Source organism: Hibiscus syriacus, unplaced genomic scaffold, assembly GCF_006381635.1.
Source record: "Hibiscus syriacus cultivar Baekdansim isolate YM2019G1 unplaced genomic scaffold, ASM638163v2 tig00111208_pilon, whole genome shotgun sequence".
Lineage (NCBI taxonomy): Eukaryota > Viridiplantae > Streptophyta > Magnoliopsida > Malvales > Malvaceae > Hibiscus > Hibiscus syriacus.
In genome coordinates this window covers 604,056-631,436 of record NW_024063020.1, presented here as the reverse complement: position 1 = coordinate 631,436, position 27,381 = coordinate 604,056, and the positions used below count along the sequence as shown (strand labels likewise).

The following is a 27,381-nucleotide window of genomic DNA, read 5'->3' as shown; positions in this document are numbered from 1 at the left end:
TTTGTATTTTAAGTTAACCAATGAATTTTTTATAAAAACGTACCACCTTGAAGAACTAAATTTATATAAGAACAATAAAGAGCTCGGATCATTTAAAAAAACCCACAAGCCTTTTTTTTTAAAAAAAAAAAGAGAGGAAAATTTGTAAGAATTTATTCTGGGAGAAGTTTTAGATTTAAATGTGGACTCAATTTACAAATTGTTTTCCAGTGTTTTTGTGACAATGAAAAAGGAAAAGTGAAGAAACAGCAAGGAAGAGAAAGGCTTCCAGTTGTTTTGTTGTGTAAGCTGCTTCTATTAATTGTTGATTGTGTAAGGCATGTCTTTCTCTCATCACCTACCTCTGACAACTCCACTTCTTCTTCCTATAACCAAGTCAATTTGCCCATTTCTCACACGGGAGTCCTACAAAAATCCTTTTTTTTCTTCTCTTAGTCCATAACCCCATTTCTCTCCTCACAATATTCTTTCCACTGGGGTTTACCCCCTTCATCTTTATAATCACCCACACCCCCTAAATTCTGTTCCTTTTTCATTTTTTTTTGATGTGATCATTCTCTTCATTGTGTTTGCTAATGCTCCAAGTTGTCAGTTTTAGATTGATTTTTGTCAATATTGCCTGAAAATGTTATTTTTTGTTGTTTGTTTGAGAACATGATGATGATTTGTCAAATGCAGGCCGTGTGTTGGAAATGTGACGGTTTGTTTATTATTTGTATGAGGTTTTGGTTGGTTGTCGGTGGACTTAATTTAAAGCAAAACCCTTTGCTTTCCTTATAGCTTCTTTTTCTGGAAACTTGATTGTGGTTCAAGGTCTGTTTTCTTACCACTTTCTCTCATTTATCTTTCCATTTTTGCTTCATTCTACACTTTTTACTGTGAAAATGATTTGGTTGGTATATTTTCTGTCATGAACCAGTTGATGTAATTGAATAAATGCAAAATATGATTGATTATTAGATGTTGGTTGTGGCGTTTAAGTTGTTTTAGTTGAACATGTTCAGGCATCTTGGTGTTGTGTGAAGAATGGCCTCTGATCTGAACAAAACTCTGTCGAAAGTATACATCGGTCTGCAGTTGTGGGTTCTTGTTGTAATCGGCTTAGGAGTTGTGGTTTTAGTTATCCTTAGCATATCCCTGTGGCTTAGTTTTCGGAAGAAATCGAGAAGGGCGAATGTCATGCTTCCTCTGAGCCAAGCGCCCTGCGTGTCGAGGAATTAAGGAGATAAGAGTCGATCAAGCTTCGGCGAACAATGGTGTCTGAACACCCTTGATGAGAAATTCAGTGACAGATTCGGAGAAGGTTTTGTTTAATGTCGATAATGGAAAGGATAGCTGCTTGTCGGGTTCTTTTAATTGTGTGCAATGATGTTAAAGGGTCTCAACAAGGAGAAGAGGGAGGCACCGGGGCGGTATCCGTATACAAGCCTTCTTCGCATCCGTTGACTGCTCCTTCACCGTTGTCTGGCCTGCCTGGAAATTCAGGTCTAGGATGGGGTCATTGGTTCACTCTGAGAGACCTACATCTTGCGACCAACCGGTTTTCAAAGGATAATATTATCGGTGATGGTGGTTATGGAGTTGTTTATAGAGGCAATCTGATTAACGGACCCCTGTAGCTGTCAAAAAACTTCTTAACAATACGTATGTTGCAGCGAACTTATTTATTTGGAAGAATAATCCTTTTGTTCGTGTTATGCTGCCTTAGTTTCTTAAAGTTGGCTGATAATGATTCTATGTTTTCTTTAGAGACAAGCTGACAAGGATTTCCGGGTGGAAGTTGAAGCAATCGGTCATGTGCGGCATAAAAACCTAGTTCGACTTCTTGGCTACTGCATCGAGGGCACACAAAGGTGCCGTGTTATTGTAGTGTCTATTGTCATTGTTATTTTAATATGTGGAATAGAAAGAAAAGATAGATTTACTTCTGTTTTGTAAATGTTCTGTTATAAAATCCAGGTTGTTGGTTTATGAATATGTCAATAACGGCAATTTAGAGCAATGGCTCCGTGGAGATATGTCGCACAAGGGATATCTTACCTGGGAGGCTCGCATAAAGATTCTTCTTGGCACTGCTAAGGCGTAAGTCTTCCTTTAACTAAAATCTCGGTTGTTAATGCTTACCTTGGTGTTCACCTTAATTGTTATCCGAATTGAATGTTGCAGGCTGGCATATTTGCACGAGGCTATCGAACCAAAAGTCGTGCATAGAGACATAAAATCAAGTAATATACTGATCGATGACAACTTTGATGCGAAGATATCTGATTTTGGTCTGGCCAAATTGCTAGGTGATGGGAAAAGTTTATCACAACAAGAGTTATGGGTACCTTTGGGTGAGAATAATGCCCTTCCTTTACGATCAACCGTTACTAGATGTCTAGATCATTCATTCTTTATTTGTTTTAGCATTGTTTTGTGCTTCTTGTTTTTACCGAGTAAGCAGCTATATCATTCGAGAAGCTAAAAGAAGTCGTCGATCAATGTCATATTTTTCTCTTCTTTGCACTGTCTTCCAGTTATGTTGCCCCGGAATATGCTAACTCTGGCCTCCTGAACGAGAAGAGTGATGTTTATAGCTTTGGTGTTGTGATATTAGAAGCAATTACCGGAAGATACCCGGTAGATTATGGTCGCCCTCAGCCTGAGGTACTTAACGACACTTCTGTATCAGCGTAGACTTCAAAAATTGTTGTAGTGTTTTTTTTTACATGACCAATTCTACTGTGAAATCTTAGGTAAATATGGTTGAGTGGTTAAAGATGATGGTTCAACTCCGACGTTCAGAGGAAGTAGTTGACCCTAACATCGAGACTAAGCCCTCAACTAGTGCTCTTAAACGGGCTCTTTTGACTGCTTTGAGATGTGTTGATCCTGATGCCGAAAAAAGACCAAAGATGAGTCAGGTTGCTCGCATGCTCGAAGCGGAGGAGTATCCTATTCCTCGAGAGGTTTGATTCTGATACTTCACACTAATCGGTTTTTCGAAACTACTTAGCATTGTCACTTAGCTGTATACCAAAGCAAATTGTGGAAGTTGCATTTCTAGTACCAGGCCAGCTTTCTTTTAGATAAATCGGTCTTATAGGTAAATGTCTAGTTTGCGGTTGTAACTAAAGCTTGACTCGTTCCTGATACGAATCATGGACGGAAAATTTTCAGGATAGAAGACGCAGAAGGAATCAGTCGGTTAATTCGGATACTGATAACAGGAAAAACTCTGATGCTGACCGGAGTGATGATCCAGATTCGAGGTTGGAGAGATGAATGCATGATCACCCCTAGACTCGAGGAGAAAATGGGTTTTAGAAGCTGAGTATGAGGGAAACCACCACCGTTACATTCGTTTCTATCCCGATGCCTTCAGATGGCCATATAGTTGAGATTTCCGGCACGTGCAGGAAACCGAGATTTCTTTTTTTCTTTTGTGGAGCTTTGAATTACGTATCTTCTTCTTCTAGATAGTAGAGAAGATTAGTTTGTCTTGAAAGGTCATTGCCACTGGATTTCTGTACAGGTCTATATGGATTCTACATAATTTGTCCCGTTATTCGGATTAGGTTTTTCGCTCGAAATTATGAATTTCTGTTACTGGGATGAAGAAAAATGAAGAGTAAGCAATGTGCAACGTACACGGCCGTGGTGGACCGACATCATCGAGAAACCTTAGCTGATGCTTGTGGTGAACCTGTTGGCTTCTGATTCTTGGATGAACGGCTTGACAGGCAGGTAATGCCGATTTTGCCATCGTATTCCATGTGCCAGGGAGGGGGCGAAAATAAAGTGTGCCCACCACGACGATGTCGGCTGGCATCGGCATCTTACACATGGTTTAGGGTCATATGATAATGACACCACAGTTTCCAAACTTGTCCAGTCTGCAACGCTTTTCTCAAACGTCACAATCTTATTCTATGAAAGGAAGATGACATTCAATATGTTAAAAACACCATTCTTGATGTCGTAGCTCGTTTTTCATAAAAAACGTCGACTTTCACAAAAGAGGCTGAGAAGCTTTCACGACAATGCTCGTATTAGGTCGAAGATTGGCTTCATCTTGAACGCACAATGCAGCAACAGCAGCCGGCTGTTGTCGACAAAACAAATATCTGTTCAGGCCAATGCTTCACCTTGTCTTCGCTTGGCTTCACCGGTTCCCGTCCAGTTAAGAGCTCCAGGAGAATGACACCGAAGCCGTAGACGTCGCTCATAAAACTAAGCACTCCCCGTCATCGTATATCTACCATTCAATGTCACGAGTAGGAATTAGATCACTGTCATATTGTCAACTATCATGTGGTTTGTTTATATAAATGACAAACGGCAGCTAGAAGAGATGAGAGCACATTACATACGTACACATTCTTTTTGTTTCTCGTTAGTTACTTCGGGTCAACTGATCAGTTACTCGAATTCAACACGACACAAAATCGATTCAACTGTTAGATGAGGATGTGTCGTTTCATCAAGAAGACGTAAATTGCAGGACTTGATGTCGTGGTGGATTAGAAGAGGATTTTTCGGAAATTTTAAGCTCGAAACTTTACAATTCGGGACGATAGAATGTAGAATTAGTTGCAGGGTTATTTGCCATGAACGAAGCTTTGCGGTGTGTCATCTTCTTCACTTCACAACAGCTAAAGCAACTCATGTTTCATTCTTTTTTTCCCCCTGCTAGTTAGAAATGAAATATAGACATACATGAAGGAAAAAACATATGACCATTTCAAAGATTATTCTGTATGTAGTGGAAAAAGTCGTGTTGTTTGCGGGGATGGAGTCAGGATTGAGATATGAGGGGGTAAATTGTTTAACTTCAAAATATACAGGGTCTTAAAAAACAATTAAATCATAAAAATAAGAGATTAAGTATTTAATTTTATTAATTTTAAAATTCAAAGGTCTTTAAAATAAGAAAACCAGATAAATTTAGGATCAAAGCTTATTAAATTAATAATTGATAGTATCCCAAAATCAAATATACCATAAAATTCTGGGAGGGACAAAAACTTAATTGTAATAGTTTTAAAATTTCAATGACCTAAAACGTAATTAGACCACAAAAGTTTGGGAGGGAATTGGGCGTTATTATATAAAAAATCTCATTAATTTTGTTTTTGAAAAATAACGTCAAATCAGATTTGTTAGAAAAATACTCCTCAAATTATCCACGTAGAATGATCTTGTGTTTTACAAAAAACGAGGTTAGACCTCATGTTTTACGAAAAGACAATTTCGTACATTTATTATTGTTTTTATCTAAAATTAAATGATTTTATCTGAAAAAATCGATGGGTCTCAAGCCCTATAAAATGCGTGATCCATTAAACATGTTTTGTAGAACATGAAGTAGTTCTACGTAGATAGTTTAAGAGATATTTTTTTAATTAATCTGATTTAGGGCTATTTAAAAAAACAATTATTAAAAGTTTTTAATATGATAACGCCTTATGTGGGTTTGTCCCTAGGGATGGGTACGGAATGGGTAAGGGCATAGTACTAATTCTGAGGGGCTGTTTGGTTTGGGGAATGTGAGATTCTCATGGGAATGAAATCCACATTCCTCCGTTTAGTTGGCCGGGAATCTCATTTCCGATAATGTTTTATTATTAATAGTGGATTTTTTGGGGTATATTACCAAGAATGTCATTACCCACTTTCCCTTAGGTATTGTTGGATTACTGACGTTTTGGACTAAAATGCCCTTAATTTTTTTTTCAAAAATATCATTCTTCTATTATTGAATAATAAAAATTCTACGAAGGTTAAATTATAAATTTATCCTTAAACTATTTTAGATTTACAAAAAAAAACTATAATTAAAATTTTATATGAAGTTCAGGGATTAAAATAAAATTTTATCATTTCGTTAAACCTTTTTATATTTTCAATTTTGTAAAAAAATTATATAAATTTTATGAATTTAATTTTTTTATATAAAATTTATAAATATTTTCTAACTTGTTAAAAAAATAAATATATAATAAGGATAATTTGGTTAAATATACATTCCAATAATCTTTTATTCCTTTAACCAAATACGATAATCTTACATTCCTGCTAAACCAACTAAACACAAAATACAACATTCATAGTAATTATATTCCCTGGTAATCTTACATTCCCACTGGTAATCTTACATTCTGTGAACTAAACGCACCCTTAAGGTTATATTTGGTTCGACTAGGTTCGGGTTTGATTTTTTAATAAAAGATTAATTAAGTTGTAGAATACGATTTTTCTAAAATTGAAATTGATACCGAATGACATAATCGTAATTATCGGTTCAATTTGGTTCGGTTTTATATTTTTTAACTATTTACTATTTTTCAAATTCAACATTCAAAAAATCAAATTGTAAGCTTAAGTAAGTGCAAGCACACAAATTTAAATTCATAAAAAGTAATATTATTAGTTTTAGGACTTTATTTATTTAAATTTATCTTATAAAAGATTTAAAATAAATTTAATTTAGATCATAACTTCTTTTTCTTTTTTAATTCGGTCTGATTAGAATCAATGAGTTTTGTATGCAAGAAAACCAAACTAAATAAAATTATAAAATTAAATATTAAATCGAACTGCAAAATAAAATACCTAAACTAAATTAAACTGCATAATACAAATCAAAATAAGTTTCTCGATTTCTTTGCACAACCCTACGCAGTACAATGGAAGTAGACATTTTTCATGTGAAAGTAAGCTTCGTTTTCCTTCCTTTAGGGATGTTCACTGGTCGGTTAAAACTGAATTAACCGACGAAACCAAAATTTCGATCGGTCGGTTATTTTTTATGTTTGATCAATTAACGGTTAATAGTTTTTTTTAAAAAATTTTGGTTTCCATTAATTCAGTTTGAAATCGGTTTATTAACCGAATTAATCGAATTAACTGAAATTATTAAATATTTAATATATATATATATATTATTTAGCTTTAGGAGTGTTTGAACTCGGTTTTTACCGAATTAACCGAATAAATAAAAAAATATTAAATATTTATATATTATTTATAAATTTTGGTTAATTCGGTTAATGTCAATATTTAGGTCAAACAAGCTGGTAGTTAAATGTCTTCTCTTGAACTTGAATGGATCATGTTATACGGGTTTTGAACTGAGTGTTGTGTCGCATACATCTCGACATTGTGGTCGAAGAAACTTGCAGTTGAATGCTTCCCCCTATAACTTGAAGGCATCGTGCCAAATGAGTACTGAACATATTGTTTTATCAAGGGCATCCTCATATTCAAGTAAAAAAAATTGACAGATAAATGTCTTCCCCTCGAATTGGAAGCGATATTGTCATACGGATTGTTCGTGGAGTCACATCGATAGAGATCGTAATAATTTGCTGATAAATGTCTCTCCATTAAACTTGATAGGATAGTACCCGGATGTGGATTTCCCATTAATAAGTGAAAATCATTACACATTACTTGAGTTAGGTTGTCAACTTGATCAGCTTGTTGAACCAGCCATAATTGGAGCATAATGACATACCATGAACCGCAGACACTTCAACAAATGCCGCATTCATTTTTGTATCAACGTCTGAATTTTGATTCTGAGAATAATCATCATAGCAACATCGTCATCGTTGGAGATCTCGAACGTTGTATAAGTTAACGAAAATACTGCAGTTGAAAATCTGTACTGAAGTGAGGACAGTCTTATGGTACTTTTCAACATGAACATTCCTTGAAATTTTAGTGATCAACACCTCAAGAGTGATGGTTCTCTTTAAGGATATTCTAACAAAATGGTTTGATGCAAAGATAACACCAGTTTCATCTTCTAAAATTTCTCCATTATATTAAATAATAGCTTAAATACGCTTCATTTTGAGAGTTTGAAAAATTGAGTCATATATCTGCAAAAATAATATCTGAAATACGCCTAATTAAATAAATAATATACAAATTAATATATAAATTAATACTAAAAAAATTAAAAATATTTCACAGTAAATTAAATAACACAATTTAATATTGTTAACATATCAGTAAATATCTCGAGATTTGATCATGCCTTCCATTTTACAACCGTAAAAATAATACAAAATAGTTAGTACAAAAATTTGGTCAAATAATTAAATATAAAATAAATAAAAAATAAGTTTGACTTCTAAGAAGTATAACAAAATCTACTTAGCTTGATAAAAGGAATTGATAGAAGAAAAAACGTAAAAATAATTTTGGTATTGTTTGATGTTTGTAGGCTTGCAAACGAACCGAACGCACACGTACGGAGGTATGTTCATGTTCGTTCATTTAATAAACAAACGAACATAAACGAACACGAACATAAACGAACAATTTTTTTTGTTCATGTTCGTTCATTAAGGAATATAGCTTGTTCATGTTCGTTCATTTAATAAATTAACGAACATAAACGAACACGAACATAAATGAACACGAATATAAACGTTGGAGACCCTACCTTCCATTGTTCTTTTATGAAAATAGTCGACAATGCAAATCAACCAAATCTACAGTGATAAATAGCGTAAGAGCTGATTAGCATGATGAAATGCTTGAAGATATCAGATATTTCGATCGATCTTTTAAAGATATTAAATGATTCACACGACTTTAATTTAACGCTATAACATTTATCTTAGTGGTCCATGATTACATATGAACAATCATTTTCCACTACGTTATTCTAATAAATTCGGCCGGCTAAAAGTTTTGTGACATGTCAAACTTTAGTGAGATTTGTTAATAATGATCATTTCCATTGGTAGAGTAGAAAATTTAACAGCATGAAGATTTTGAACGGTACAAATTAGACTACAAGGCAATAACATAGATCTGAAATCCCTCCGATGCTACATATCTAACTGATATTATTGCTAAACCACCATTCAAAATTTTAACGTACCTAAAGTCTACTCCACAACTAAAGGTCACACAAGAACTATGAAAACAAAAGTTCATTGTCAAAGTGTATTTTCTACTTATTAATGGGTTCTTCCTGGAAAACCCATTACTTCCGCTATTACACTCTTTTTCAGAAATTGCATAGAAACCTTTGTTTTGTTTTTGGCAAATTCTATATATATTTTTCTCTTTACTGATGCTCATATACTTCCGATTGTTACCTTTATCTTCCCATCTATTTCTAGAAAGAAGTATGATGTTTTTTTGAGTTTTAGATGTGAAGATACCCACAATAACTTTACATATCAACTATTAAGCCAAATAAAACAGAGAAAGAGATGAAAACAAACATGTAAAACTTCAGATTGCACTATAATATAACTTTTTTTGAAGCTTTCACCGATCGTCTCCACTCTTCAGTGAATATTAGGGTTTGGGAAAAAAGGGGGAAAGTGAATATAGGTGCGAGGTGCCTCACGGGTTAACATATTGGATTTAATCTCCAAATAAAATTGGGTTAATTATGGAGTTGGTCATCAGAATATCAGATTAATTAATATTTTTAAGATACTTACAAATTGGTCACCAAAATTGATTCAAGAAGATTGGGTTAAACATAAATGAACGAACATAACCGGGCGAACATAAACGAACATAACTGAACGTTCACGAACGTAAATGAACGAATGAGACCTATGTTCATGTTCGTTCATTTAATTAAACGAACACAAAATCTTGTTCATGTTCGTTCATTTAATAAATAAACGCACATAAACGAACTTCCCGCTGCACGGTTCATGAACGGTTCGCTGAACGTTCAGTTCATTTACAGACCTAGATGTTTGTATTCGGGGTATTTATAGGGGAGGGTGATGGGTGAGTCGTATAACTTTAAGGCTCGGGCAATAATAGAGTATCCAATAATTCAAGATGAATAATAGAAGGTGTGAATGGTGATCCACGCCTTCCGCAACGTATCAACTTTAGCAAGAAGGCGCGGATGGTGATCGGTGATTTGCCTGCGTGATACCAATTCGAACGAAAACTCAAAGAAGGCACATTTGGTGATATGCGTCTTCCGTTTATATCAATATATAGGTGTTAGATCGATAAAATTTAGTCAATATGTAATTGATAGATAATTATTGATTTTTTTTTAGTATTTTTCTGAGTAAAAACTCTTGAAAGATACGATGGCGTGGAACTTGGATTCCTCATAAAATAAATGTTGTACCTTCTAATGAAAGCACAAAAGGTGGTATTTTTTTCTTATCTTCTCTCGAGAAGTTATGTCGTACGATAGTCTTAATATACGACTAAGAGAAAACGTTATCGAAAATATTATTTTTTTTAACTTTTTAGATAAAAAAATTTGCCTAAAACATTATTTTTTTACCTAAAATATTAATATTTTTTAACATTTCCGGTAAAGTGTCCAATATTAACATTTCAGGTAAAAAAATAATGTTTTAGGTAATGCTTTACCGGATATGTTAACAAACCCAGTAAAACGCCTAATAATAATATATATGGTAAAAATAATAATATTTTAAGTAATTTTTTTTTATTGAAAATATTAAAAAAAATAATAACATTTCCGATAACAAATTTCCTTAATCATATATTAGACACATTTATATCTTTCCAAACTCTCTCCTATCCTCCTATGGAGTTTATGGGAAAGTTTCTCTTTTAAAGTTGCTTGTTTCCCCCCCGTTTTTCCCCTCGTGAATTTGATGATCAGCTCCGCAAAGGTTGTTTTGCTTTGCATTTTGAGGTAATTAATGGATGATTACATCAGTTTGGAGATTTGGGTAACCCTAATTTTTGCCCATGGAGTGTAGGAACTAGGAAGGAGAATCATTTCTAGGTGTTTTTTTTTGTCACTTTGGCCGAATTCATCTGCTTCAAAGTTTTATGCTAGATTCTTGTTGAATTTCTCAACTTGTCTTGAATTCAATTGGAATTGTGTGAATGGGATTGTTCGAGTTAAATAATTGATTATAATAAAAAAGAATTACATCTTAATTCGTAATATATATAATAAGTGTTTAATATTTCTAATTATATAGATTAATCAAAATTTTCTAATTAATTAAATTAATTTTTAATTGATCGTTCTTATCTCTACAATACTAAATCTAAATTAATCGATAAATCCGATATCATTAATTAATTTTTAAAAATAATTTGATCAATTGAATTGAATAAAAATGGAACACCCTATCACGGACACAATTCACATGAGCGGACAGAGCAGTGACCTAAGCCCCTGCCCTACCCTCCCATTTTCACACCATCATACCATAAATAGACGACTTATTTGTGTTTATTTTTATATATTAAATTATACATAAACCTTTTATTATTATTATTATCTTTAAACGACAGTACATTTTTTTTACTGCTACTTCACTCATCATCATATATTAGTAAAGAGAAATTTAATCAAATCCCAGACCCAAAAATACAAATGAGGCAAATTGTAAGAAGAGCCGACAAGCAAGCAACTCATAATATGGCAAATAGACAGAACCGGTGAAGAAGCTAAGCTCCACTTATGCCTGGACCTTGTCCCACTTGAGTGGCTTCACCACCTCCCAAGTGAAATCCGCATCGTCCCGTCCAAAATGTCCATAGGCAGCCGTCTTCAAGAACCTCCCATTGCCCCCTCTCCTAAGATCGAGGTCGATGGCGATCATTCCGGGCCTGAAATCAAAGTTCTCCTTCACGATCTCCAGAATTTCCTTGTCCGGGATCTTTCCGGTGCCGTAAGTGTCCACGAACACGGATAACGGCTCCGGTACACCAATAGCATAAGACACCTATGACACAACATAATTTAGTTGCATATTATGAAATATATGAATGTGCCTACAAAATATTAATTTCTATGGAACTTATTGAACATTGATCACTTAATTTTATGTGATGTTTTATAATAATATTATAACTTAAAAGGGTAAATTACTTGTATTGTCCTTTTTATTTTGATAATTTATTTTGAAATTTTATTAATTAGATTATTTAACTATTTAAGTATATCAATCAAGTCATCACCCCAAAATATTAATATGTGATGGTTTGATTAACACAATAGTTAAATGATATGATCGAAAATATTTTAAAATCAATATTCAAAAGTGATAATAATTAAATAATTAAGTGGTCATACGAATAATTAACCCTAATTTATGTGCCACAATTAGGAAAATTTTTATGTAATTACCTGAACGATGCACCTCCTAGCTAGTCCATTAGCAACGATGCTCTTTGCAGCTTGTCTCACGATGTAAGCACCGCTTCTATCCACTTTGGTTGGATCCTTACCGGAGAAAGCGCCGCCACCGTGAGCTCCCCATCCTCCGTATGTATCGATGATGATCTTCCTGCCGGTGAGACCGGCATCACCGTGTGGACCTCCGATGACGAAACGGCCCGAAGGGTTCAGGTGGAAAATGGTTTTCTCATCGAGGTACTTCTCAGGGATGACCGCCTTGATTACATGCTCCTTCAAATCGGCGGCGATCTCATCGTTGGTCACGGTCTCATCGTGCTGGGTGGAAATAAGCACGGTGTGGACACGAACAGGAACCATGGCGCCCTTATCGTTGTAATACTCGACGGTGACTTGAGTCTTGCCGTCGGGCCTGAGCCAAGGGCAAGTTCCGTTTCTTCGGACCTCGGTGAGGCGAGCACCGAGCTGGGTAGCCAAAACGTGGCTCAAGGGCATCAGTTCAGGAGTCTCGTCGGTGGCGTAGCCAAACATATGGCCCTGATCACCGGCACCGATCTCCTCGGGACGCTTACTGAGATGACCGTGGACACCCTGAGCAATATCGGGACTCTGTTGCTCGATGTTAACAAACACCTTGCAGTTGTCGGCATCGAGACCGACATCGGCGGACGTGAAACCGATGTTCCGGCAGGTGTCCCGCACGATCTTCTCGTAGTCGACGTTGGCTTTAGTAGTGATCTCGCCGAAGACCATCACCATGTTGGTCTTGGTGCAGGTCTCGCAAGCGACCTTGCTGTCGGGATCCTGCGCCAAGCAGGCGTCGAGCACCGCGTCGGAGACCTGATCACAGAGCTTATCGGGATGCCCCTCGTTGACAGACTCCGATGTAAATAGGAAGGTCTCCATTCCTTAAAATTCTGCAATTAAAACCAAATCACCATGAAAAACTAAACCAAATTCTGCAAATTAAAACCAAATCACATGAACACTAAACCAAAATCTGCAAATTCAAGTCTACCAGATCTGCGAATTAAAAGATGAAATCAAAATCAAAAGAAGTTAAAAGGAAAACAGATGGGTACCTCTGATGAACCCTGTGGTGGAATGAAGACCTTGAAATCTAGATTCAGAGAGGTGATGGGGATTAAGGCAAGGTGAGATGGTGGGGAAGAGAGGGTATATATAGGGGAGAATGTCAGAGAAACAAAGGTACCAGGAAGGACGAGATTTAGGGTAGATTCATTGAGGTTGTGTTGGTGAGATTTCAATCTCACGGCTGTGATGGAGCCTGTCAACGCGTACAAAGAATATCAAGCACGTGGAGAAGATCTGTTTGGATAGCGGGAAAGAGAGGTGGTGCGTCGGTGGCGGTGGGTGATTTTATTTTCTTTCCGGGAAATATCACTTCATAAATATTCATCTGCTGCCAATATATATACTCATCGTTGTCATGGTACCCAAAAATTAGTCTTCATCGGTGTCTTACTTTAGCGATGATAATGAGATTTATCTTATTTTTAACCTTTCAAATTTATTTTTATTTATAATTTTTTTATGTTAAGGTGATTATAAAATAATATTTGTTCTAAATATTTTTAATTATTTGATAATGAAAACCAATTATCATATTACAGTTGTTACTGTTCGAATCAATGATCTCTAAAAATAACAACGATATTTTAATCATTAAATTAAGTTGATTCGTGCTCGATTGTCTTAAATTTATGTAAAATTAAAAGAAAATTATATTATTTAATAGATCTTTAACCCATAATATATATATATATATATATATTGATTTTTTAATTAATATGGCTGTCCCTTGTTCCCATGTATAATGAGGTAAAGGGAAGGTAAGATAGTAGGCTGCCCCCAACACCAGGTTGAGAGCAGCTTCCATAGAAGACCTCCGAATTATGAAATGCCCTCCGTGGGACTCGATCCCATGACCTCAAGGTTAAGTATTTAGTATTTAAACTGCTAATTTTGATTCATTTTAGTACTTAAATTTTTAATGTTTTAAAATCATGTTTTTGTTTTATTTTAGTACCCGTTAAAAATTTTAGTTTTTGTTTCATTTTAGTACTCGTTCAAAATTTAACGTTAAGTTTTAAAAAATAAAGTTTAGGTACTAAAACAGACCAAAATTGATAGTTTATGTACTAAAAGCATTAAATTTTTAAAGTGGGTATTAAAATGAAATAAAAACTAATCTTCAGATATGAATTTGGAAAAATTGGAAGTTTAGATACTAAAACAACCAAAACTAATAGTTTAGATACTAAACACATAATTTACTCTATTATATAAGAGAATATAAAACTAAATATATTAAACTATAAGATAACGTGACATAATGAAATATTTATTTATACTTTTTATTATATTTAAAATTATTTTTTAATACTTACTTGAATCAAAATTAAATTTATAAAGTATTTATAAGATATTTGAGAAATAATTTAATAAAAGAAGATTAACAATTAAAATAAAAATTAAAAGCGATCAGTTGTCTTTTTGTTGCTAATGGCTGTTTCTTTAAAACTTCTCTCTCTCTCTCTCTCTCTCTCTCTCTCTCTCCTGTGTTTATCTGTTGTCTTTTTCCTTTTTCATCTTTCCTCTTCAGCAAGAGAAGAGGGATTTGTCATAAAGTTTTTAATTTCCGATCAGTTATTTTTCCTTTCTGGACGTAATATCATCATTAATTTTCGTCTACTTTCCCCTTCCTTCCCAGCTCCCACCAGTAGTTCTTAACATAAATTTAATTCTTTAATTCTTTTTTTTTTGTGTGTGTGTGTGTGTTTTGTTAACCATGGCAGTTATTTTGGCGTTCTAATGGCATATGGCGGCCTGCAAGATGTAAGCAAATCTAGCCTCTGTTACATTATTGAAAACTCTTACCCTTAATGTTTTAAGTAACAAAATCTACCATTATTTTTTGTAATCTATCATTCTACACTACAGTTTCTGAGAGAGCAACAACCTGCATATACAACAACTTTGGTTCAAACCCGGGTGCTACCATTGTACTCACTTCCCTTCTGTCCACCATACTTGGTTGCTGCTGCATGTTGGGTGCTTGGGGAGCTTGCATCATGTCTTCCAGAAGTGAGACATTTTTGTACTAGTTTCCTCTCTTGTTCTTTCATTAGGTGAAAGTCTTTTATTAGTTTAAGCATGCCATTATTGTACTGATTTGCTTCCCCGGTGGCGTGCTGATTTTTTACTTGCTTCAAAACTATGTATAAAATGTATGGACTCAATTAATCTCATTTCCCTAGTTTGTATTCTTTTCAGGAGATGAGTTCAGACATCTATTCTTCCTTGTTTAAGGCATTGGCAATGCCTGATAAAGAGGATATTTCTTGTTACCCTGTGCGAGTAGCTGCTGCAGGAGTAATTGCTGGTCTCCTTGAAGTAGGGTCCCCTAATCAATCCTTATTGTTGCAAGGCTTTCCCGTTTTGCTGATAATGTCTCACCTATCTTTGTTGTTCCCAGAATGAGTATCTTCCACCTTAGTGGTTACTTCTTCTTCAAGTTGTAATTAGTAGGATTGGTAATGAAGATGAAGAAAACATCATTTTGTTTCAGCTTCTCAATTCTATTGTAAAGGCTGGAAACGAGAACACAGCAATTCATATTCCTCATATTATTTCTTCATTGGTTGATGTTATCTCAAAGTCCATACATCCTAGCCAGTATCTCGTACATTTCAAACTTTTGTTCTCCTTAAAAATTTAATTTCTGCAAGTTTGGTGTTTGCTTGCATGATCGCAAAATTTAATTCCTAAAATGTTTGCTTTAATTTAGGAGCATTGCATACATTACCAAAGATCGTGGTTGAAAATGTACTGTAATGTAAATTGTCATTGAGCCTTCCTGATTTGGTTAATCAGTGATAAGCATTGCATTTATTATAGGTGGTTGTACGGGGCTTTGAAGCATTAGCAGTGATGGCTCAATCTTGGGAAAGCTTCGTGGACGAAGAGGTTGAACAGAATGATTCAAGTGAATAAAAGGAATCTGGTCAGGCTTCCATTGGTAGAGCTTTATCAGCTCTCTTGCAACAGGCTGGGCTCACGTCCCCACTGGTTAGTTTCCTTCTCGTTATATGAGCTTTTAATAATTCTCTGGTACTTGAGCAGCTAAGCCTACCGTGCCTATTGATGGGTAAGAGAATTAACATGTTTACTGCTGATGGCAAAATTTGTATGCAAGCATATAAAACTTGAGAATTTTATTAGAACAGAAAAGATCTTGATATATGGTGTCTTTATGCTACGGGATTAACTTCTTTTGTTTATGGCATATTTACTTTCTCCTTAGTATTGATCAGGAAGCTGAGGCATCGCCGCCTCCATCATGTATAGATCATTCATCAACATTGCTTTGATCCATTATACTCTCTGTTACCGGAAGCAATGTAGTCAGAGAGCTTAAACTATCCGAATTACTGCCAGTTTGGGCCGACTTGATTGCAGATTGGCATGCATGGGAAGAATCAGAAGATTTGTCCGTCTTTGATTGCATCAAGGAAGTAGTTAGTTTGCACAATAAATATGGATTGGAGAATTTCATTGTTAGACAGACCCCGCCTGCTCCACCTGTGCCACAGAGATCCATTATTGAAGCAATAAGTGCATTTGTCAGTGGGGCCATTTTACAATACCCGTCTGCAACGTGGAGAGCTTGTTCATCTGTTCACATACTATTACACGTTCCAACTTATTCAGGTGAAACAGGTGTGCGGCTATCATTAGCAGTTGTCCTCTGTCGGGCGGCATTTTCTCGTTTCAAAGGAGTAAGAAGCAAGCCTTCTTCGCTATGGAAACCTCTCTTGTTTGCTATTGCATCGTGCTATCTGTCATCCGGAAGCAGTGGAGGCAGTACTGGAGGAGGGCGATGGAGACTTTGTGACCTGGGCATCTTCACTGGCTCTTGCCTGCACTCGTTCTTCTGAAGTCGGCCTGTCTGCAAAGTCAGAGATAAAGTTGGCGGGTAAGCATCTATCTTACAGCTCATCCTCCCCTGGTAGAATAACCGACAGAAACTCCCACGCTTTTTTTGTTCGTAGTGGTGACACTGGTAAAGATGATTGAAAGGTTGTTGGGAGTAGGCAATCCAAGTGGCGACTTATTGCGAGATTGCTTTACTTCGCTGATTGAGACATCTATACAATTGAAAGAGCTGGATGAAGAAATGGAAGAGGAAGAAAATGGTGAAGAATCTGAAGATGATAATAATGACGAGGAGGACGATGACGAAATCGAAATTGACGATGAGGTCCAACTCTTGAAATTCGCCAGTCTTTTTTGGAACTTCCAGTTTTATATTTTTGTAGGAATTCAAAATTTTGCACTGGTAAATAATAACATGTTCTGTTTTTTTTAGGGACAGGAATCTGAGAGTGAAATTGAAGAAACTGAAGAACAGTTTCTGGAAAGGTATGCACAAGCAGCTTCGGCATTGGAGGATGGTATAGTTGAATAAGGGGATGCAGAAGATCAAGAACTTGAGATCGAATTAGGTAATCTTTTGATGACTGTTATTCTAATATAAATGATTATTTGTAGATCTGTCAACTCTAACCCGAATTTGAAATCTGATCCAGTAATAACTCAAATTCACTCAAACATGAACCCGAAATAACTTAAACTTGAATTAATTCAAAACCGAAATGACCTGAACTTGTAATGACTCAACTTAAAAAATCGAGACTAAAACCAAAATAACTCCAACTCGAAAGAGCTCAAACCTAGAACTGCCCCTGTAACACCCCCAACCCGTATCCGACCCGGATACGAGTCCGAAGTGTCACATTGACTTTTCAAATATTTATTCGTATAAAATATTGAGTAATTTAAAAACTTTTATAACATTCAACTTATTCAAAACGTTTACAAAACTATTCAGAGTTTATACAATATATTCTTTTGAATACATGCCAACTAGAACTTTATATATTAAAGTACATATTAATCACCTCTTTTATGATCTGACATTGAGTAAGGAGAACTGACATGTCTTACTCCACATCGCTCTTTACTCCTCTCCATACATACGTGTAAATCACTTACACGCTAAGTCGTTGACTTAGTGAGGCATATAAAACATATAATAAAACCACAAACCATTTCATATAACATAATGCATACTTATACATATATCATTAATATACTTATCAGTACTCATATCATTATTACTAATTTCTTTCTATCATGTAAGCATATATTGAACCTTTCTATACTCACCATCGAGTATCCATGTCATTTCACAACAAAGCATATATATAGTATCATAACAAGTTATTTATTATCTTTAAAGCCCTTGCATTAGCCTATGTATACATTTGAGAACTTAAGGTATGTGAGTACATTGAGGTTGTGCACTAATCCTGTCACCACAACTCGTATCAATTCCCTCATGGGGCACCGAACCTTAGTTCAGTATTCGTCCCGAAGGACCAGTCCATAGATCCCGAAGAACCTAGGTAAACAGTCCATATGTCCCGAAGAACATAGGTAAGCAGTCCATATGTCCCGAAGAACATAGGTAAACCCTCGACCCTTGGCATGCCAACTATACCACTAGCTCTCTTATCACATAACATGGGCATTAACATTCATAACAGTTCAATTTACTTATTCATATCCTTTCTCTTATGAACATATATCTTTTCTTTTCAGTCACGTACCAAATGTACGTGTAATCATTGATCTTATAATCACATGTTCATTCTCTTCGGTCACATACATATGTATGTGTAAACATATGTCTAATATCATATAACACGCATCACAAATGCATGTATTCACATAAATCATTTCTTATAGCTTTATTCATATCACATATTCATATAAGCTCATATCTTATTTCACATATACTTTCCATATAACTTATATATCTCATAATCACACAAATCATAACATTGATCACCAATCAAATAACATTTTAGGAGTTACTTCTTACCATAGTAACTCCATCACTGGCTCATCGCAAGCCAAATGTTTATTCAATAATATAAGTACAAATTAAATTGCACTCACCTTAGCTTTGCTTTGATTCGATTATAATCCTTCAATTGATCCGGAACGGGATCACGTTCTATATCTACATCATCATACATAGATCTATATTAGTATTATAACTAATATACTCTAATGGTTCACTCTTTAGACTAAGAGAAAAGGCAATTTCATCTTTTAATGAAAGTATGCATCGATGCACTACTGATGCATCGTCGCATAAAATGCATTCGATGTTGTATTATTACTGGTATGCATCGATGCACTACTTATGCATCGATGCATGAATTGCATTCGATGTTTTTATTTTAAAAGAGTGCATCGATACACTACCAATGCATCGATACACCTTCAAATAATTTCTGGGTTTTAACCTTGATGCATCGATGCACTATGAATGTGCATCGATGCACTCTACCTATAACCTCTTTTTGAACCCGAAAATCATTCATTTTGGATTAAATCATTCATGTTTCATCCCTTTTTTCCTTCTTAACTCTAGTACACATACTTAAACCAATATATACTCATTTATTTCATCTTAAACCTTAATATTCTCTCATCTTTATTAACTTCAAGAATCATACTAGATTTTTAACATGTTTTAAATCTAATTCTAACACTCCATATTCCTTAATTAGATTGATGACAAGTCAAATTCCTTCTTAAAATTCACTTACTAACTCTTTTCTAGAATTTCCTTAAGAAACTCATTTTCTTTAATCTTTCATAACTTCTTTATCTTTTGATTTTAGGACAACTTAAGCTTTCCATAAGCTTAAGTATTATCTAATGATCAAAACCCACTCTTAAAATTAACAAATAATCAGCTAACAAGGAATCTTACCTTTGCAAGCTTGGCTCTTCTCTGTCTCGTACATGAAGAAGAAGAAGAAGAAGAAGAAGATGAAGAGAATATCTCTTCGTCCTTATCCCCTCTAACATATATATCCTTATCATATCTATTTTTAATTTATTTATTAATCAAATGACTATTTTGCCCACTACTTCATTTGATAATTACTAACAACTTTTAGGATTTATTTCCAGATAAATCATTGAACTAATCCATTCTTCTACTTTAATCACCAAATTTCTGAAATTTTACCATTTAGTCACTAACCCATAGTTTGGATTTTACAGCCCCGAATCAAAATGATCCAAATTAGCCTGATATAAACTGATGTTACCCAAAACCACATGGTCTGGCCAATCGACAGGTCTAATTGTTGAAAATTCAAACAAAACTTTCAGTGGAAAGTTGAAAAACAATATTAAAATTGTCAAATTTAGGGGGCATTGAAAATAGACAGCAATTGTGGAAAATTTGGCAATAGTAAAATTGTAACTTTAGTCATTATACTTTAGGGTATTTACAAGATTAGTCCTTAAGCTTCAACTATAAATATCATATTCCATTTAGCTTCAAAACCATCCTAAATCATTCTAGCTTTCTCTCAATACTAGAAAATTTAGAGAGTTTTCTTGAGAGTTGTTTTCTCATTTTTTATCAAGAGAGAATTATCATTGTTTTATCATTGGTAGATCGAGAGAAGTTGTAATTCCTATTTTCTCATAGTGAAATTCTTCTACTGTTGCCCGTGATTTTTATCCTATATTATTTAGTGGTTTTCCATGTAAAATTTGTGTTTTCTTTATCTTTATTTTTTTATTTTCTCAAATTATCAATTGCAATTTTGCTCTATCCGATAGCCATATTCCGCAATAATTGGTATCAGAGCCAGATTTGAGTGTGTAATATCTACTTATTGTCTTTGTGGTTGCTACCAAAAGGTGGATCATCCAACATAAGAAAGTAAGAATATATTACCCATTTTTTGAAGGTTCCAGAGAACTATTCACGATAGTGAAATAGTAGGAGCTATCCGTAATAGAAGCTATGGCAACGAGATTTGATATTGAAAAGTTCAATGAAAGAAATTTCTCATTGTGAAAATTGAAGATGAAGGTCATTCTGACGAAAGATGGTTGTCTATCAGCTATCAATGAAAGGCCGGTAGATTTCACAGATGACAACAAATGGATCAAAATAGACAGGAATGCTATAACAAACTTTCATCTAGCATTAGCAGATGAAGTATTGTCAAGCATAGAGGAGAAGAAGATAGCTAAGGAGATATGAGATCATCTCACCAAACTGTACGATACAACATCATTGCACAATAAAATTTTCCTTAAGAGGAAATTGTACACTCTTCGTATACCAGAATCTACTTAAGTGACGGAACACTTAAATACACTGAACACTTTATTTTCTCAGCTGACATCCTTAAGATGTACAATAAGAGAACAAGAACGTGCTGAACTTTTACTTCAAAGTCTACCTGATTCGTATGATCAACTCATCATCAACTTGACAAATAGTAATGTCACCAGTCTAGTATTCGATGACGTTGCAGCTGCTGCTCTACAAGAAGAAAATCGGCACAAGAACAAGGAAGATAAACTAGTAAATCTGCAACAAGCAGAAGTGTTGACAACGATGAGAGGGAGATCAACAGAACGTGGCCAAAGCAGCAGTCACAAACATGGTAGATCAAAGTCGAGAAACAAGAAGAATTTAAAGTGCTACAACTGTGGAAATAATGATCACTTGAAGAAGGATTGTTGGAGTCTAGTTAAAAACTCCATTCCACAAGGAAATACAACAAACACTTCAGATGATAGAGATGCTCTATGATGTGAAGCGTCAACCACCATGAAATGTAGAAAAAGATTTGCAGATATATGACTCATTGATTCGGGAGCAACATATCACATGACATTAAGAAGAGAATTGTTCCATCATTATGAACCTGTCTCAGGAGGATCTGCGTATAGTTGCAATGATCATGCCTTAGAGATCGTTGGTGTGGGAACCATCAAATTGAAGATGTATGATGGAACAATTAAAGTTATTCGAGATGTGCGTCACGTGAAAGGCTTGAAGAAAAAATTATTATCCTACGGATTGTTGGATAATAATGCGAGCAAGATTGAATAATGAAGGTGTTCCGTGGAGTGCTTGTGGTGATGAAAGGCGAAAAGATAGCAAAAAACTTGTACATGCTGAAGGGAGAGACTTTTCTAGAAGCAGAAGCCTCTGTTGCTTCATGTAATTTAGATTCTGCAATGCTATGACATCAGAAACTTGGACACATGTCAGAACAAGGAATGAAAGTCCTTGTGGAGCAAAAGCTACTTCCAGGCTTAACAAATGTATCACTTACTTTGTGTGAGCATTGCATAACAAGTAAGCAACACCGGATGAAATTCAACACGTCAAATTCTAGAGGCAAAAGTGTTCTAGAATTGATTCACTCTAACGTATGGCAAACACTAGTTACATCCCTAGGCGGAGCAAAATATTTTGTCTTGTTTATTTATGATTACTCGAAGAGATGTTGGGTGTACCCTATTAAAAAAAAGTCAAACATGTTTTCAACTTTCAAAAACTTCAAAGCATGGGTGGAACTTGATTCTAGAAATAAAATCAAGTGTTTCAGAATAAATAATAGAGGAGAATACACAAGTAAAGAATTTGACGACTTTTGCAGAAAAGAATGCATCAAAAGACAGTTCACAGTGGCGAACACTCCTCAACAAAATGGAGTAACAGAGCGGATGAACAGAACCTTATTAGAAATAACAAGAGTAATTTTGAGGGCTGCAGGCCTAGAAAAATCATTTTGGGCAGAAGCAATCAATACCGCCTGTTATTTGTGAATCGAACTTCATCAATTGCAATAGAGCTGAAGACACCAATGGAGATGTGGACTGGTAAACCAGCTGATTATTCAAACCTCCATGTATTTGGAAGTATTGTGTACGTGATGTACAACTCCCAATAAATTTCAAAGCTCGATCCAAAATCCAGTAAATACAAATTCTTGGGGTATGCTGATGGTGTAAAGGGGTATCGCTTGTGGGATCCCACTGCCCGCAAAGTGATCATCAGTAGGGATGTTATATTTGTAGAAGATAAACTACAAAGAAAAGAAGACGATGGTAGCGCTGAAAAGTCAGAGACTACATAGATACATGTGGAAAATGAGGTTGAACAAGGAGATTCTTCTAAAGCAGAACCAGCACATGATGAACAAGAACTAGAGAGTTCTGAAGCTCCAAAAACTCGTCAATCAGATTGTGTGAGAAGACGTCTCAATTGGTACTCAGATTATGTTATAGAAGGAAATATTGCATACTGCCTTTGAACAGAGGACGGTAAGCCATCAACATACCAGGAGCCAATAAATAACTCAGATGCTTCACCGTGGATGATGACGATGCAAGAAGAAATTGAAGCACTCTATAAAAATAATACATGAGACCTTGTGCCACTACCACAAGGAAGTAAGCCAATTGGTAACAAATGGGTCTTCAAAATCAAGTGAAATGGTGACGATCAAGTGGAGAGGTATCGTGCAATACTGGTGGTCAAAAGATATGCCCAAAAATAAGGTATTGATTTCAATGAAATATTTTCTCCTGTGGTTCGACTAACGACGGTTCGAGTAGTTTTGACAATGTGTGCTACATTGAACTTACATATAGAGCAACTAGATGTTAAAATAGTTTTTCTTCATGAAAATCTTGAAGAAGAGGTTTCATGCTCCAGCCTAAAGGTTTTGAAGAAAAAGAAAAGAAAAACTTGGTTTGCAAGTTGAACAAATCTTTGTACGGTCTAAAACAGGCGTCGAGGTGTTGGTATAAGAGATTTGATTCCTTTATTATGTGCCTTGGATACAACAGACTTAACTCAGACCCTTGTGCTTATTTCAAGGGGTTTGGTGATAACGATTTTGTTATATTGCTGTTGTATGTAGATGACATATTGGTTATAGGACCCAACAAAGATCATATTGAAGAATTGAAGGCACAACTGACTAGAAAATTTGAAATGAAGAACTTGGGATCAACAAACAAGATTCTAGGGATGCAAATTCACCGAGATAAAAGTAATAGGAAGATTTGGCTTTCACAAAAGAATTACTTGAAGAAGATCTTGTCAAGATTCAACATGCAAGATTGTAATCCAATTTCTACCCATCTTCCTATTAACTTCAAATTATCCTCCAATATGAGTCCTAGCAGTGAAGAATAGAGGATGGAGATGTCTCGAGTGCCGTATGTATCGACAGTGGGATGTTTAATGTTCGTTATGATATGCACAAGATCAGACATTGCACAAGCAGTGGGAGGGGTTAGTCGATACATGGTGAATCTAGGCAAAGAGTATTGGAATACAATAAAGAGGATCCTGAGATACATCAAAGGGACCTCAAATGTTGCATTATGTTATGGAGGATCAAACTTACTAATCAATGGGTATGTAGATTCTGACTATGCAGGGGATTTGGATAAAAGCAAATCTACTACAAGATATGTGTTCAAAGTTGCTGGTGGAGCTGTAAGCTGGGTTTCAAAATTGCAGTTAAATGTGGTTACATCCACAACAGAGGCATAATATGTAGCAGCTACACAAGCCAGTAAAGAAGCAATCTGGTTGAAGATGCTATTGGATGAGCTTGGGCACAATCAAGAGTATGTCTCTTTGTTTTGTAACAGTAGATATGCAGAAGATCCATACCAAAGACAACATAGCAGATTTCATGACGAATGCGGTTAATATTGATAAATTTACTTGGTGTCGATCCTCTTGTGGCCTGTCAGAAATGTTAGCAACATGAAGGTACAAGGTAGAAAGAATGGTGTGAAGATATGATTGTTTCAATCAAATCACCGGCCTTTTACTGATAGCTGTTAGACAACCGTCTTTCCTCAGGATGGTCTTCATCTTCAACTTCCACAATGAGAAATTTCTCTCATTGAACTTTTCAATATCAAATTTCGTTGTTATATCTTCTATTACGGATAGCTCCCACTATTTCACTATCGTGAATAGTTCTCTGAAACCTTCAAAGATTGTGTAATATCTTCTTACTTTCTTATGTTGGAGGATCCACCTTTTGGTGGTAACCACAAAGATAATAATTAAATATTACACACTCAAATCTAGCTCTGATATCAATTGTTGCGGAATACGACTATCGGATAGAGCAAAACTAATCACATACATTTTGGTAACCATTAACGTAAGAAAATAAATTTGCTATATGGGAATGATTTAATTGCTTTTGTGAATGCTGCTGATGAATGGACGACAACAGGTAATATGGAAGAAGTGGATGAAGAGAAAATGGTGGTATCATTGATAGGGTGATACCACCAGGTTCTTATCAAAGGACAAGCTTTATCTTCTCAGCTTGTGTCAAGTTTCATTACTGCCTTCCCGATTCTAGTTCCTTCTCCCACCAGTACATGTAGGTTTTTATTTTCACAATGTAATTATCTACGTCTCCAGTAACATTTTCTTCTTCTTTAGGTCTAATAACGGTTTTAATTTTTTATTAAAAATTTAATATTTAAACTTTTATAAAAGAAATGTTAAGGTATCTCTGGATGCAACGAAACAAGTCTTTGTTTGATCCGGAGTACTTGGAAGTCGATGGTGTGTTGAAACAAGGGAAACGAAAGTGGATAGTGTGTTGCAACAAGGGAAGATGCCGTAAATGATAGTGATACATACGCAATAAGTCTCTCATTGCATGTGGCCTCATGTGATAATGCTCTTCATCATTTTTTCTTTATTTTTAACTTATTGTTGTTTACAGACTATGACAGATATAAAAACCCAGAATAAGGATGTTCATGTCGTCGACCTGTTGTCATGCCGATCGGTTTTGGAATTCAGAAGCTCACTTCAGCAGTGGCTTTTGGATTGCAAAATGCATTCGTCTGTGCAGCTCTTTCGATGGGATTCAGTATACTTCAGTTATATAACATCTTTACTATGTTTTCTCTAGAACACCATTCCTATCAGTGCATCTATGCTTCAGTTTATGGTATGTGATATGGTTTGTTTGAAGTACCGCTGATCCTGGATTTGTGAAAACCAGCATCATGAGGGAATTCCCTTTGTGTCTTTCGGATTCGACGATTCAAGTTTCGAGACCTTTGGGACTTCTGCAATCACCCGAGGATGGGGTTAGCTCTTGATGCAGCCCCTGCCCCGCCTGTAAGTCAAATTTGAGATATATGATCATAGTTTATTCTTTCTCAAGTCTTGCCACCATCAACTGGTCATTGTTTTATTTGGAATTTTTCAAGTCGAGTTTCTGTTTAAATCTAATTGTAAATATGTGGAATATCATGGTATTATTTGATTTCCATTCAAACGGTTTTTATTACCATATACACTATATATATATATTCATATATATAGTCGAAGGACTCGACTAAAACTTAAAAATAGTCAACTAATTACTAAAAATTTCGAGTTATTATTTGAGTTATTTGAATTTTATTTTATAACTTAATTTTAATTTTAAAAATTTTCGAGTCGATTTAATGGAATTACGAATAAATATATAGAGCATTCGACCAAAACTGCTTATAAGAAAGCATTGGAGCTTGATTAAGAAGAGTCAACCCAAGCTTGATTAATATAATCGAGGCTTAATCATGCCTAGAACCCAAGCATTGGAGCGTTTGGGTTGTAGTTCAGTTGAAACCTCATTATATTAATATGTTGGATAAATTATATGATTGATCACTTTCGTTCACATAATTAAAAAAAATATAATATTTGATCATTTTTGTTTTTATTTCATTAATATGTGGTAATGTTCGTTTTTATTTAATTAAGACGTGGTCACTTGTGTAATCAAATTTTAAATATTTAGTCACTGAAATTTTGACTGCCGCTAGAGAGGAAATTAAATAAAAGTGACAACATTTTTGATTAAATAAAAACAAAAGTTAGTGAATATTATATTTTTTTAAAATTTAATGAAGAAAATTGTAAAAAAATAAATTGAAAGTCCCTTAAATTTTGAATATATAAAAACAAATAATAAAAACAGAAATCTATTGAATATTCAAAATACGAAATTTAAATTTTATTATGTTATAATATATTTATTTTTATAAATTAAATTTATGTATCGAATAAAAAAGTTTGTGATATAGATAAATTCTTATATAGTATAAATTTTAAAAAATAATTCTATACGAATTGAGTGATCGAGAAAGAACAAAAACTTAAATTTAACGATAATTTTTAAAAAACTTGTTAGGTACAACACAATATAAACCACATAGTTTATTAGGTAATAGACATTTAAACCCTAAATATATAATTATATTTTATATCATTCTAAATTACATTTTCA

General features: G+C 34.8%; 1 protein-coding gene and 2 pseudogenes across 1 annotated transcript; 2 read left to right on the top strand and 1 right to left on the bottom strand.

Moving 5' to 3' along the window:
- Positions 1 to 343: 343 nt before the first annotated feature.
- LOC120155830 lies at positions 344 to 4,345 on the top strand (annotated as a pseudogene).
- Positions 4,346 to 11,434: 7,089 nt separating this feature from the next.
- LOC120155851 (S-adenosylmethionine synthase-like) lies at positions 11,435 to 13,339 on the bottom strand. Its single transcript, XM_039167315.1, has 3 exons — positions 13,204 to 13,339; positions 12,113 to 13,038; positions 11,435 to 11,708 (listed from the first exon to the last, which is right to left on the bottom strand). Exons 2-3 carry the CDS (start codon positions 13,025 to 13,027, stop codon positions 11,442 to 11,444), a joined length of 1,182 nt encoding a protein of 393 aa, XP_039023246.1. The 5' UTR covers positions 13,028 to 13,038; positions 13,204 to 13,339; the 3' UTR covers positions 11,435 to 11,441.
- On the top strand, positions 13,196 to 26,199 carry LOC120155888 (annotated as a pseudogene).
- The last annotated feature ends 1,182 nt before the right edge of the window (positions 26,200 to 27,381 follow it).